Source organism: Sarcophilus harrisii, chromosome 2, assembly GCF_902635505.1.
Source record: "Sarcophilus harrisii chromosome 2, mSarHar1.11, whole genome shotgun sequence".
Taxonomy (NCBI): domain Eukaryota; kingdom Metazoa; phylum Chordata; class Mammalia; order Dasyuromorphia; family Dasyuridae; genus Sarcophilus; species Sarcophilus harrisii.
The window spans coordinates 245,718,323-245,733,754 of record NC_045427.1 but is presented as its reverse complement, the minus strand read 5'-3'; the positions used below and the strand labels follow the sequence as shown (position 1 = coordinate 245,733,754).

The 15,432-nt window shown below is 41.0% G+C and overlaps 1 protein-coding gene across 4 annotated transcripts in view; it reads left to right on the top strand.

Annotated features, from left to right (window-relative positions):
- The first annotated feature begins 7,389 nt into the window (after positions 1-7,389).
- The window catches only part of SAMD10 (sterile alpha motif domain containing 10), a 65,665-nt gene continuing 57,622 nt past the window's right edge, over positions 7,390-15,432 (top strand). For all 4 annotated transcript variants that reach the window (XM_031951821.1, XM_031951820.1, XM_031951822.1 and 1 more), the window contains exon 1: positions 7,390-7,724. In XM_031951821.1, the coding sequence (XP_031807681.1) occupies positions 7,634-7,724 (91 nt within the window). In that variant the 5' untranslated portion in view covers positions 7,390-7,633. The remainder of the gene's footprint in view (positions 7,725-15,432) is intronic.

Sequence of the window (15,432 nt, the reverse complement as noted above, 5' to 3'; positions counted from 1 at the left end):
ATGTTCCAAGATCAGAATAAAATTTATTAGCTACTCCAATCACTATCTATATAATTCATTTTTTCCCAACATGGATCAAATATTATATTTCTGGCCTCAATTCAATGAGTATAATGTCATTTGCAAAGAGGAGCATTTGGAAAATACTTGGTATGAGTGTCTATAGACAGCCAGATAATACTGTAAATAGCATTCCAGCCTGGAGTCAGGAAGGCTCATCTTCCTGAATTAAAATCTGGCTTCAGATACTTCCTAGCTATGTGACCCTAAAGAAAGTCACGTAAGCCTGTTTACCTCAGTTTCCTCATCTCTAAAATAAATTGGAAAAGGAAATGGCAAACCACTCCAGTATCTTTGCCAAGAAAATCTCAAAAGGGGTCATGAAGAGTCAAATATACTGGAAAAACTACTGAACAATAACATAAGTACTTGTAATTTCCGAAGCAGCAGGAGTGACCTGACAGCAAGAGAAGCTTGTGCAGTTGACAGAAAGACCAGACTTGTATATTTGATTAAACCATGTTAATCAGAAGGAAAGATGTAAAATAACTAATTAGAAGCCGTGCAAAAATTACTTCTTGCTGCTGCACAGCTTAACTATTAGATTTTACTTGTAGTGCATTTGTAAATTGTTACTGATTCTGTTCTAATTGTTCTATTGATATATGCTGTCATTCCTTTCCCTAAGAACAAACTTCTTGTCCTATTCCCCCTCCCCGAAAAACAAAAACAAAACATTGTTCAACTGCCAAATGTACACTTGCCAAAAAGATTATTTTGTAGAGAACTCATATAGGACAAGCTCTTACAAGGTGGTCAGAAAAAAAATGACACTCTTAAGGTCTTTCTTAAGAACTTTAGAATTAAAAAAAATAACAAAATTAAAAAAAAAGAATTTTAGAATTGATTTGTGACATGGAAGTGCCCATTATGGCATGCCCTCATCATTTTGTTTTCCTGTGTGGATAATTAGCACAGTGTCCTAGCAGATAGTTAGAGCTACATAAATGTTAACTATTATTTTGCTCTAGGAGCAAAGTAGAATTAGCTCAAAAGAAATACAAGATGCACAAAGTTAGAGAAACCACCCCAAATATTCATCGGGACTATTTGTGTCCAACCTGAGGCAGAGCATTCCAGGCTTGTATTGGTCTCATTAGCCACAGCTAGACACACTAACTTGATTCTAACATAGTGATCTCATTTAGGTCCTCTTCCAGAAATGAAGGACAACAAACAAACAACCTCCGTAAAATCCACAGTATATAAGAAATCAGTCTAATTATCCACACAGGAAAACAAAACACATTTTTAAAATAATAATAGTTAACATTTATGTAGCCCTAACTATGTGCTAGGACACTGTGCTAAGTGCTTTATAATTATTATCTTGTTTGATCCTCACAACAACACTGGGAGGTTTTTCTATTTGTTTTTGAGTTATTTTAAAGTTGTGTCTGACTTTTTGTGACCCTATTTCGGATTTTCTTGACAAAAATATTAGAGTAGTTTGCCATTTCCTTCTCCAATTCATTTTACAGATGAGAAAACAGGGTTAAATGACATGTCACACATGTCACATAAGTATCTGAGACTAGATTTGAACTGAGGAAATTGAGTCTTCCTGACTCCAGGCCCAGTGCTTTATCTGTTTGTACCACATAGCATAATAAAAAGGAAAAGCATAGTATTCATCTGTGGGGTGTTTTGGTTTATTTATTTTTCAGTTGTAGTAAATAGTCCAGGCTCATTCTTCTAAAGCCAGGCCAGATAGCTATCCCATTAAGGCTCCCTAAAGTGTTTAAGAGTATCTTATCTAATGCTATTAGCTCAAGTCCCCAACAGTCTCAATCCTTCCACCCTTTAGATTCCACTTAGCCACTTAACATTAATTAGCATTTTAAGAGGGATACTTTTTTCAAAGATATAGCAATAATTAAAGTACAAATAGTCTCTCCTCCTTCCTCAATACTACATGGGCATACTTTATATAATTATATAATCCCCTATAACTTTATATAACTACTATAATCCCCTATAATTTATTGATCTCTGGAAAGAATGGATTTATGATTTAGCCAGTTTCTACATAACATTAGTCCCACCAAGTTCATGGTTCAACTATCTGTGTCTGGGTCCTGAAGATCACTTCTTACTCCTTTGGGACATTGTTGCTTACTTGGCTGCAAAATCCAGCAAAGCTCAGTCTCCTGATCTTTAAGTCAGAGTTTCTTATCACATCAGCTAAAATTGAGAAAAATAGATACAGAAGCCAACTACTGAATCTCCTTTCACAGAATCATATTTTAGCTTTAGATCTAGGGAATGCCCAAGATCTTGACATTTTTATCACTGTAAAAATCTTAAACATTAATATTCTTCAAATATTTCTTACTTGACAGCTAGTTTTTAAAATGCCATGATCTGAGAAATATGAAAATTGCAGATGACCCACAGAGCAGTGGAAGGATTATGGTGGATTTAAGTACATTACAACATGATTACAATGATAACTTGCATGCTCAACATTATCCAGGATATGTACAAGCAGAAAAAGGTCCCAGTGAGAGATCCTGGCACCAATGGACAAGGGTACCTTGGTACCCTGAAAATATTTAAAGAACTAGAACAAAAAGAACACATAGAGACCATTAGGTAGTTCCTCTATGGGATATTTATGGGATAGCAATGACAAGAATACCGTAGGATAAGAAAGAGTATGATCTGGGTGAAGGGAACATTCACACCAAGGCTGTCTCACCTCCTCCAGGAAGGATATAGTGTAAATAAATTCAAACACTTTTCTTTTTTAATATTGTAACCAAGTCTTCTGTTCTCTTCTGGATTGTAGAGTTGATGTTAGTATGTCAGTTCTCAAAACAAGTTCTCCTGTGTCTTAGTCCTCATGGAATAGAGACCTCTTAGTCTCTCTTCTTTCTTTGTTTTTCAACATAGAATGTATGGAATCATTTCCTTCCAGAGAAGGACATTTTGCAAATGTCTTTGAGAGTCTCATCTCTGAAAATAAGATGTTGATTGCAGTAAGGAAGGGAAAACAACACTGAAAAACTTAAGAACTCTAATCAATTTAATAAGGAGATACAGAATGAAGTATGTGCTGTCAGACAGAAAATGTTTTGATTTTACTTTAATTCAACTTTTGTTACACAGAAAGTTGGAGGAGGGATGAATCATTGAAAAGTTATATCGATGCAAACAAAATCAATAAAACAGATTATATGGGAAAAAATGTGCTGAAAGATTTTAGATCCAATGATCCTGGGCAGAAGAAACAAAATATGGCATGGATTCAGTCTCCTGATCTTTCAAAACACAAAAGGTCAGTGTCCAATCCTGTCACCTAAAATTAAAAAGAATAAAGAGGCCAAGTACTGAATTACACTTTATAGGGCAATAAAGTAGAGAATACTCAAGGTTTCAATTTTTATACTTTTGTAAAATAATATTTTATACTAATAGTCTTCAAGAGATACTACTTGACAGCTAGCTTGACACTTCAATAGGTATCTTAAGGATGGGAGTCATTGTCCAGCATGGTCTCTCATTCAGGACCCCACCTCCCAGGGTGGCCTGAGATTCAAACTCTAAATTCCATACCTAGCCATATAGGGAAGCCCTAAAAATACATGATGGGTATGGGGGGGAACAACATCTCTGTAGGGGCTCCTCCTCTAAGCAGAGGTAGCAGGTTTTAGAATTTCAACCCTGTTCCTCTGGCCATTGGGGAACTGGACTGTAACAAAAACCTCCTTCATAAATAACACGTTTCTACTCCCGCATCCCTTTTCTCTTTTGACCCCTTCACCTCTCACCCCTCCTCCCTGCCCCACATCCCTTCCCTTCCTCCACCCCAATCACACAGCTGCCTTGTTCTCTTGAGGGACTTTGTCCAAAAGACTCCCTCCTCCTCCCCCTATTCCCCGACTCAATGTTAATAAATCCCGATAATTTCCCCTGATTCTAAATACTGATCCACGCCCAAGAAGGGAGAAGAGTTGGGGGTTGAGAGGTAGATCAACTTGTTACAAAGCATAACTTAGCCCACACAAGCCTCTAAGCTGACGTCTATGTCTGGACCAGCTCTGACCAGAAGCAGCTCCAAAATGACCACAATTACTCTGGGCATTTGATGCTCAGTCAATGAGTCTTTGTCTTTGGGTACTACAGAATGTACCACCATTTCCCTCCCCCTTGGAGAAGCCAAACTCTCTTTATGTATTTGTTTTGGGCCCTTTGGGAGCAGGGAGAAGTGCCTGAAGCCGGAAGTCACCCAGATTTCCTTGTGTCTAACAGCACAGATTGGGCTGGAACCCCATGACCTGACATAATCTTTAAATCCTGCTTTGGCCCATGGCCCATGAGGATAGAAAGTATAGTGAATAATAACCTCTCAGCCTGTCACCAGTAACATATTCTGGGGAGTGAAAGCATTGAGAGGGGCATCTGTGTATGTCTGTCTATCTGGGTAAATGTGTACTTGTATGCATGTGAATTTATGAATTTGTGTCTATGTGTGTGAACATCTACGCATGCATTTTCCACATACTGTGTATATATATTTTGGATAATGTGAATGCATGCATGTGAGTGAGTATGTATGTGTGAGAGAGATCCATATGGATCTATGTCTAAATGTGCCCATGTATGCTATGTACTTCTTGCCCATTTGGGGAATCCAAACTGAATTTCCAGTCTCCTTCACAGTTTTTCCCTTGAATGTGATGAGTTCCTGCGCATTACTCCACAAGACAAGCCCCCGTCTTAGAGCCAGAGCAAGACTCGGGTCACAGCTGATGTCATTAATTGAATTAAAGGCGCTGTTGTGTAGACAGTGAAAAAAATATAGAATTTAGAAGCAGAGGATCTGTATTCGTAGCCAACTCCATGGTAAGACATTAATTGCATATTTAAGTGGTTGTTGCTGGATAAGTTCAATGCTCATTCTAAGATCTTTGGATTTGGAGCTAAAGGGAACTTTAAACATCATTTAACCCCACTCCTCATTTTATAGATAGGAAAAATAAATTTTTTTTTCCTAAACAAAGCACAGTGTCTACACTAATCATGACCCATGTTGCTTCAACCAAGGCTTTGTATTATGGAGTGTCATTGTGTGAGAGGGCTCTGAGGGGAAAGCTGGCTAAGTTCTGGCTTAAAGAATTTCAAGTCACCTAACAATTTTCAGACCAGAACAGGAATAGTTCTCAGCTACCTCTCTTCTGCCCAAGAAAATGACAAGTGGAATAAATAGGTGAGAATCCCTAATCTATGGTGTTAAGGAGATTCTCCCGGTAGATACTAGATCTTCTCAGGGCATTTTGCTCTGGAAAAAAAAAAATATTAGAGACCTAGAACAAAACTATAAACCACAGGAAACTCCCACCCATCTTGAATACTTTGGGGCAAAAAATAAGAGTCATAAATTCCTTCCTCAACCAAAGATTCTTTGATTCTCCTTAATATGCTCCCCCCAAAATGCACCTCTTTTCTGGAGACTAGGCTCATACCCCCAAAGCTAGCAGCTAAACTACCATCTGGGACTCCATATGGCCTTACCCACCCTCACTCCCCACCCATCACACCCCCTCTGAGCTTCTGCTTTTTAGGAAAATTCAATTCATCACCAAAAGCTCAGAGAGACTCAATGGCCTGCCTAGGTGCCCTCCACGAGTCCCTCCTAAATCTCTAAAAGGCAATTAGTCCAAATAACCTTCTTTCCCTTCCTCAACAATTTGACCTACATATTAAAAATGCAAGCCTGCAGCAAAATGAAGATAAATATGCTCGGGGAAATAGTCTATGACTTTCAAATAAAAGGAGGAATGATTTGTGGATTACCCCCTATTTTATTTTATCTATGTTGTCAAAACCTAGCTCTGGTATAATTGAAAGCTGACAGTCTTTGCGAGGAACTCTGGTTAAAGAAAGATAGTTGCTTTAAAGGGTCCTTAGGTCCGTGACTCCCAGGGGATATGATTGCCTCCTTGCTTAAGGCTGGAGCTAGAATTCTACAATACTGCACAAATACTGCAGTGAAGCCGGATCAAAAAGAAAAATACATATATATATATATATATATATATTTAATATATTTATATTTATAATTTATATATAATATAATTTAATATGTATAATATATAAATTTATATATAATATATATATATATATATATATTTAATATATTTATATATACAATTTATAATTTATATATAATATATAATTTAATATATATAATATATATAAATATATATTTATATATATTTAATATATTATATATACAATTTATAATTTATATATATATATAATTTAATATATATAATATATAAATATATATTTATATATATTTAATATATTTATATATACAATTTATAATTCATATATAATATATAATTTAATATATATAATATATATTTATATATATTATATATAAATATAAATTTATATATATTTAATCTATTTATATTTATAATTTATATATAATATATAAAATATATGTATATATAAATTCATATATATATAGCTTCTTTGTCCCTCCCCCATCCAAAGGGATGGGACATGCCATTTTAACGGGGGCCAAGGACCGTACTACAAGGGGCAGAAAGACCGTCTCTTCCCTTGTTGACTCCTCGGGTTTTAAGACTTCAGCCCCCGGGTGGCGCGGACGGCGGCCGAGGGCAGAACAGTGTGTGATGGGCGCGGGGGAGTTCAGACGCGGAGGCCTGCTCGAAGCGGACCCCAAAGCAGGTGAGCCCTACACACAGACGAGCACCACAAATAGGGGTTCGTTCCTTTGGCAAATCTCTACGGACCGACGAGGCGCGGCGCCGGCACCCAACACACCAATGCGAAGAAAGAGCAGGGACACACAGAAGCCGACTCAGCCCCCACACCCGGCGTTCCGAACGAGAGCCGAGCGGGGCGAGGCGTAAGCCCCAGCTGGCACACACGCGCACACACACACACGCACACACACACACGTGCACACGCGCACACACACGCACACGCACACTGACACACGCGCACACACACACTGACACACACACGCACACACACACACACACACACACACACACACACACACACACTGGTGCACACACACTGGCACACACACGCACACGTGCGCCAGTCAGGGCAGGGGCCGCGAGGCTGCGCGGGCCGCCGCAGGCAGCCGTTTCCGGGGACTATTTGTGCGCGCGGCAGCCCGGGGGGTGTCGGCGGCGGGGGCCTCCTCCCCACCCCCGCCCCGAAGCCCGCAAGGCTGGGAGCGCTAAAGGGGTCGCACCCCGGGAAGGCGCCGGGGCGGTCTCCCCGCGGCCCGGGGGAGGGGCTGCCGGGGCAGCGGGGCGGGGCGGGCCGATCTGGGGGCGGGCCTGAGGGGACCCGGGCAGTGGGAGAGCGGCGCGGGGGTGGGGAAGCGGCCCCGGTAAGCCTAGGCGTGCGGAGCGCCCACGGGCTCCCCCTCAGGGACGCGCTCCCCGCCCCTCGGCGCCTCCCGAAAAGGGGCGTGTGGGTTGTCCGTCTGTCCGAGCGTGTGTGTGAGCCTCAGGCCGGGCGCTGCCCGGGCCGGGGCCGCAGCCCGAGCCCCTCGGAGCTCCCGCGGCGCGGACGCCCCATGTTCACGGAGCTGAGGTCCAAGCTGAGCCCTCCGAGAGGCCGCGCCGGGGCGGTGAGGACGAGCTTGGGAGAGCGCAGAGATGTGGACGGTGAGAAGAGCGGGGGGGGCGGGGCGCCGGGGCCGAGGTGAGAGAAGGGGCGCAAGGAAGGGCCGAGGGGCTGACAGCGAGCTGCGGCACAGCAGCGAGGCAACAAGCCGGGTACCCGGCTCGCCCCCGCGCCGCCCCGGCCCCGGCCTATGTCCTGGCGCCGGCAATGCGCAGCCGAGAGGGGGGGGGGGGTCTGGAGCAGACAGCCCCAGCCTGAGGTCCGTTCCGAGCCTCCGCCGCCCGGGTCCCGGGCCGAGCTCTCCTGGGCACCGGGAAGGGAAATGGTTGCAGGACGGCCGAGAGGGCATTCCCAGCCCCTTCTTAATTCCCGAGTCGCGCCGGGGAGAGAAGCCCTCCCTCCGCCCGAGGGCTGGGGCGGCTCCTCTGTGACAGCTGGCCCCATTCCGCCAGCAGAGGTGAGGGCGGGGGTCGCGAGGGGAGAAAGGGAGCAACGACAAATTGGTGGCCTTTGTAGTGGGGGGGGCAGGAGGGAAGGCGGAGCCGGCTTTGATTTCCCATCTTCCCGTTGTTCCCGTCCGCGTCCGATCCGGGAAGGAAGGGAGGAGATAGAGAGGGGACAGACCCCGCTCCCTGTCTCAGGGGCCCGTGTTAGGAATGCCGCCCGCCCGAGAGCCCTCTCTCAAGGGCGCTGCCTCCCCAAGGGGCGCCCGTCTGTGCCAGGGATCCCGGCCCTGGCAGAGACTCAGCCCCTTTCACCATTGCAGCTCCGCGTGCACCCTTATTCCCACACACACACCAAGGCGAGGAGCCGTAGGGTTAGCGGCGTCCAGAGGAAGGACCTGGGCTTTCGGCCACTTCCACTCCGGGTCCTCTGATGGCTCACCTTCGCTTCCCCTCTCCTTCCAAAGGGGACCCAGGGGCGCAAAGACCTAGCAAGTGGGAAGTCCCGGACCCGCGTCCCATTCAGACGGTTATTGTGAAAGCCTTTAGCCCCGCTTGCTGTGGGGAGCGTGGGAAGGGTACCCCTTTTTCCCTCCCAGGAGAGAAAAGCAGGAAATGAGGGGAGGTGCTGAGAGGCTCGGAAGGCAGGTACGTACAGATGCCAGGTGTGAGAGACGCTAGGGTGTCAGACTGGTTTCTGACCCGTCTGGGAGGAAGGATACTCGGCGTGGTGATTATATTCCAAAAATTGGGGGGGGCGGCTTGAGGAGTCCCAATGGCCCCCAACCCAACTCCCCCCAGTGAGTTGCCAGGACTCTCTAAGCATGGGAGTACTTAAAATGATTTCAGCACAGTTACTAGAGGGTTAAAATGATCAAAAGCCACCTGTCTTCCTCTCATCTTCCTAACACACACACACACACACACCATCCACACTGGATGAAGCATCAGCAAAGCTCTGTTCCTCAGAGCTAAAGGGATGGGCATGTTCACAGAAGGCTCTGGACCTGATCCCCTTCTCACCAGTCCCCTATTAGTTTATAATAGGATTTGGTCTCTATCTGGCTTCTCTGTACTCTGCCTCCTGCACAATGTCCAACAGGGAATCATGGGAAAGAAATGAATGTCCCCTGTGTCAGACAGAAGAGATCTGAAGGGAGCTCAGATAGCTGCACACCAGATGGACTCTGTCATCCTGTGTTCCCTCATGAGCCATTTCCTCTTCTTTCCCCTCCCCCACCATTAACCAATGGCAGCTACAGCAAGAGTAAGTGTTCTGGGCTCAGGTATCATGGGTGATTTGGTTAGCTTTCCCAAGGGCAGAGTCCAAGCAAGCAAAGTGCTGGCTTGAATTTTAGAAGCACTATCAATGAGAGTTCTATATCTAAAGGTCCTCTGAGATTTGAGTTATATTTCTTAGGGTGGGGAGGGGACAGCCGAGTCTCAGTTTCTGCAACTGTTTATTGAGAAGTCACATTTCTTGTATTCTGTATACCAGGAAACTGAGGCAAACGGGATTAATTGACTAGCCCAGGGTCACAGAGCTAGGAAGTCTGTTAAACCAAATTTGAACTTAGTAAGAGTTTAGTCAGGAAGAGGGAGTTCTTCCTGATTCTAGGCCTAGAACTCTTATCTTCTTTACCACTTACCTACCATTGCTTTTTGTTTTTGTTGTTGTTGTTGTTGTTAAATATCCTTTTATTGCTTTGGTTAAATAAATCTTTTTTAATGTTGTTATTTTTTAAAATTTTATTATCATATTTTTTTATTTACAAAACATATGCATGGGTAATTTTTTTCAATATTGACCCTTGCAAAACCCCTCTGTTTTTTTTTTTCCCCCTCTTTCCAAATTTTCCCCTCTTTTCCCCCACCTCCTCCCTTAGATGGCAGGGAAGTTCAATACATGTTAAATTATATGTTACGTCCAATATATGTATACATATCTATACAGTTATTTTGCTGCACAAGAAAAATTGGATCTAGAAAGAAATAAAAACTGAGAAGGAAAACAAAAATGCAAGTAAACAATAACAGAAAGAGTGAAAATGCTATGTTGTGTTCCACACTCTGTTCCCACATTTTTCTCTCAGTGTAGATGGCTCTCTTCATTACTGGACAATTGGAACATGTTTGAGTCATCTCATTATTGAAGAGAGACATGCCCATCAGAGTTAATCATCTTATAGTCTTGTCGTTGCCATGTATAACGATATCCTGGTTCTGCTCATTTCACTCAGCATCAGTTCATGTAAGTCTCTCCAGGCTTCTCTGAAATCATCCTGCTGGTTGTTTCTTATAGAACAATAATATTCCATAACATTCATATACCACAATTTATTCAGCCATTCTCCAATCAATGGACATCCATTCAGTTTCCTGTTTCTTGCCACTGCAAAGAGGGCTGCCACAAACATTTTTGCACACGTGGGTCCTTTTCCCTTCTTTAATATCTCTTTGGGATATAAGCCCAGTAGAAATACTGCAAAGGGTATGCGCAGTTTGATAACTTTTTCAGCATAGTTCCAAACTGCTCTCCAGAATGGTTCCACCAACAATGCATTGGTGTCCCAGTTTTCCCACATCCCCTCCAACATTTGCCATTATCTTTTCCTATCATCTTAGCCAATCTGACACTGCCATTGCTCTTAATTCTGTCCTTTATTGTACATGTCAGTGTATATATGTGTGTATGGATGATATATATGTATTCTCAAAAAGGTGAAGTCCAGATATGAATAGTACTACTTTTTCATTTTGCATTATTGCACACTTTTTTTTTTATTTATGAAACATTTACTTTTTTTCCCTACTAATAACTTTCCTCCACAAAAACCTTTGTATCGTATAAGGCAAGTCAAGCAAAACACATTCCCACATTTACCATATTAAAAATGTGTTTCTTGTTCTGCATATTAATCCATTACCTCTCTGTCATGAGGTGAGCAGCATTCAATTACAGTTGATTACCACATGATTGGAGTTGTTGTTTGTATTCATAACATTGGTATTATAGATATAAATTGTTCTCCTAATTCAGCTTGCTTTATTCTACAACACTTCAAACAATTTATCTCTGGTATCTCTGAATAGTCCACTTCATTCTTTCTTCCTTCCTTTTTTTTTTCTTTAAGGTACTCTGAGTTAAGTAACTTGCCTAGGGTCACCCAGCTAATAGGTGTCATAACTAAATTTGAATTCAGATCCTCCTGACTCCAGGGCCAGTACTCCATCTGATGCACCACTCAGCTGCTTCCACTTTATTATTTCTTACAGAAATAAGTACTCCATGATATTTCATATGCCATAATTTGTTCAACCATTCCTCAATTGATAGATATATCCTTAGTTTCTAGTTCTTTGCCACCACACAAAGAGCTGTTGAAAATAATATATATATATATATATAAACCTTCTGTTCTTTGATCTCTTTGGGTTGCAGGCATAGAAGTAATATCATTGGGTCAAAGAACGTTCACAATTTAGTCACTTTTGGGGACATTATTTCAAATTGCTTTCTAGAATGGCTGGGACCAATTCACAGCTCTGCCAATGGTATATCAATGTGCCTGTTTTCTGGCAAACCCCTTCCCTCCTCTTCTCTTCTCTTCTCTTCTCTTCTCTTCTCTTCTCTTCTCTTCTCTTCTCTTCTCTTCTCTTCTCTTCTCTTCTCTTCTCTTCTCTTCTCTTCTCTTCTCTTCTCTTCTCCTCTTCTTCTCTTCTCTTCTCCTCTTCTTCTCTTCCTCTCTCCCCTCTTGCTCTCTCCCTTCCCTCTCTCTTTTCTCTCTCTCATTACCTTTGTCAATCTGATATGAATTGATTTTGTGGATTTGATTTTGATCACAAAGGAAAAAAAAAACTTGTTGAAATAGAAAGGAACTTTGGAAGGCAGTTGCCATTTCATCTTAAGAATATGAGATAGATCACCAGGTACAGTGTAATATCCCCCCACCATCACCACCACCAGATTCTGGGAGAACAAGTTTCAGAGTTCAGAGAAAGAATAAGTAGAAACCTATAATCTAAATTTATATGGGAAAAGTTAGCACAGGAAGCATAGGAATCTCTTTGGAAAAAAAATCTGAAAACACAAATGAACTATTTCAACAAAGAAGAAAGGGGAAAACTTTCTAAATAAACAGATACAGATCTACAGGGAATGTAGTGACCATCTTAGTCTTTTTTTTTTTTTAAGATCTATATGCAGGGTGTCCTAAAAGTCTTAGTGCAATTTAAGTTTTAATATGCTTGTGGCATAATTTTTTATTCTTTTTAATTTCTCATTGTATTAATATGAATTATTGTTTATATTAATTGATATTTAATGAGCCTATTAAAGCTATAGTGCAGTTTACTGCACTATAATTTTGGGAGCACTCTGTGAATAAGACAGAAGAAAGAGCAGGTAACTGAGGGTAAATGAGGAGGGAGTGGCATTCTTTTAAAAATAATACCAGGAACATTAAAATTAAGACTTAAAGAAATGCTAAATGAGATTAAAGGAGGGGTCTACTTTTAAAAACTTGATGAAGGTTATATGTATTTGTATAGCAACTCTTAAGTGCCATGCACTGTATTAAGTGCTTTTTACAAATATTATCTCATTTTATAACTACCCTAGTGAAATAGGTACTATTATTATCCCCATTTTATAATTGAGGAAACAGAATCATTCAGGGGTTAAATTACTTGCCCAGGATCACACAGCTAGTGTCTGAAGCTAGATTTGAACTCTGCTCTTCCTGATTCCAGGCCCAGTTCCCTATCCACTGAACTATCATCTGCCTCAAGAACTGAAACAGCAAAAGAATTCTAATAGATGCACAGCAGACAGAAATGCCAACTCCTGTTTTGCTTCAAGAAGAATGTTGGCAAGGACAGAATAAAAACATTTACTGGGGAAATGAAATGAAAGATAAGTGAGGTAGTGTTAAGAAAGCGACTATGCAATTATCTTTAGTAAATTCAAGGCACCTGGACTGTGAATAAACTCTATCACAGGGTCTGGAAGGAACTGCTAGACATTATTACTGAGCTGCTGTAAGTAATATTTGGAAAATTCATGAAGAATGGGGGAGTTGCTGTTAAACTGGAGATGGGAAAATGTATTAATCATTTTTGAAAGTAAGAAGAAAGTGGATTCTTCCAACAGCTGCCCAGTGAACTTGACTTTTACTCCTGGCAAAATGATAGAATGTGTTATTAAAGGCTTGCTTCATGAGCACTGAGAAATAGAAGATCCTGTTCTCCTTAAGACCTGTCCATGGGGAAGGTAAACCACAGTGTGTGGCCAAAGCGTCAGTGGCTTGACAACTAATATAACAAGGCACAGTCTTGTCATTAAGAGTCATTGATCAGGGCAGCTAGGTGACCCAGTGAATAGAGCACCAGCCCTGAAGTCAGAAGGACCTGAGTTCAAATCTGGTCTCAGACTCTTAACACTTCTTGTCTCTGTGATCCTGGGCAAGTCACTTAACCCCAATTGCCTCGGGGAAAAAAAAGTTATTGATCAAAACTGACTTATGACCAATGATTAAAGAAGATCAGAGGATTTAGAACTGGCAGAGAATTTAGAAATGATCTCTTTATTGTTTCCCTTCTTAATTACAGATAAATTACAAAAGTGAATTTGCTAAAAGTCACAGAAGGAGCAGAGGGAGGATTTAATTTCACATCCTGGGACCCCATTCTTTCCCTCCTATATCACATCCTAAAAGTTTTTAATTTTTTTTCAAATGGGCCTATTTGACCAACAGTTTGTTCAGTGGGGAATTCATGGAAAGGATTAAATTCAGTTTAGCACCTCCTGAAAAATCATCTATTGGTGATTTAAAATTACTTAAATTTATATAGCACATTAACATTTTTAAAAGTACTTTACTCATATTAATCCTAGTGTAGGAAGTAAAAAGAATTATACACATTTTTACAGATGAGGAAGCTGATGCTCAAAATCATTTGCCCAAAGTTACAATCTAGCAAATATTGAATCTAGAAATTGAACCTAGACCTTTTTGCTCCAACTATAGTGTTTTTTCCATTACTCTTGGCTGATAATATAAAAAGGTAACATTTACTTTTTGGTAGCTTTGGACATTTGGACTGACCTTGCTACCTTTTCTGAACATGGCAATAAAGCCCTCTACTTATTTGATTTGATGGTGCAGTCCATATGAGGAATCTGTAATCCAGAGGAAAAAAATCATGCTAGCACAACCTCATTTCTTCTTTAGATAGAGCTATCAAATCTGGTAGACTAATTAGGGGAATTATATATTATTTAATACTATACAGTAACCCTGGATTTTAGCAAGGCATTTGACAAAGTTTCTATCCTTGTGGTCAAAATGGAGATAGAGACTAGATGACAGAACAATTAAGTGGATCTCAAGCTAACTTAATGACTGGAACCAATAATCGGTCAATGTATTGATGTGAACCTGGAGGGAGGCTTTTAGTAGAATGCCCCAGAAATTAGTCTTTGGATCTGTTCTGTTCAACATTTTGATCAATAACTTAAGTGAAGACATGAATGGCTGCTTATCAGATTTGTGATTGGTAATTGGCAAAATGTTAAACAATAGAATGGGGATCTCAAAACATCTGCAAGATGAAACAATGTACTGAATATAATAATAAGATGAAATTTAATAGGAATAAATATGTACTGCACTTAAGTTCCAAAAATATTAACTACATAAATGTAAGAGATATGACTAGGCAACAGTGATATGAAAAAATATTTGGCCTTATAGATTACAAATTCAACAAGAGTTATTGTGATAAGGCAAATCTCTTTCTCTGTCTCTCTTTTTCTCTCTCTCAAACACACACACACAAAATCCAGATGAAATGGTAGGCTTCACTAATAAGAATTTTCAGTGTCAAAAATGGGTAAGGTCAGAGTCCCATTGTCTTCTACCTTGGTCAGACTTATCTGCAGTACTGTGTTCCATGCCAAAAACCACAGTTTAGGAAGGACTTAGGCAAATCCTGAAGTGTGTCCAGAGGAAGGATGTTGGAAGTATCTCAAAGTATTTTTCTGGAGAATCAGTTGAAAGACCTGTAACTGATTACCCTAGAAAAGAAAAAGTGTAGGGATTTCTAAAAGCTGTTTTTGAAGGACTCATAAGGAAACACAATTCTTATTTTTCTTGGCTCAGCAGATAAAACTAAAAGCAATGTGTAAAGGTTATAAGGAAACAGATCTTGTATTGATATAAAGGAAAACTTCTTAATGATCAAATCTATCTAAAAATGGTATGGACGCTGTCAGTAAATAGTGAGCTCTCTATCACCAGAGAGC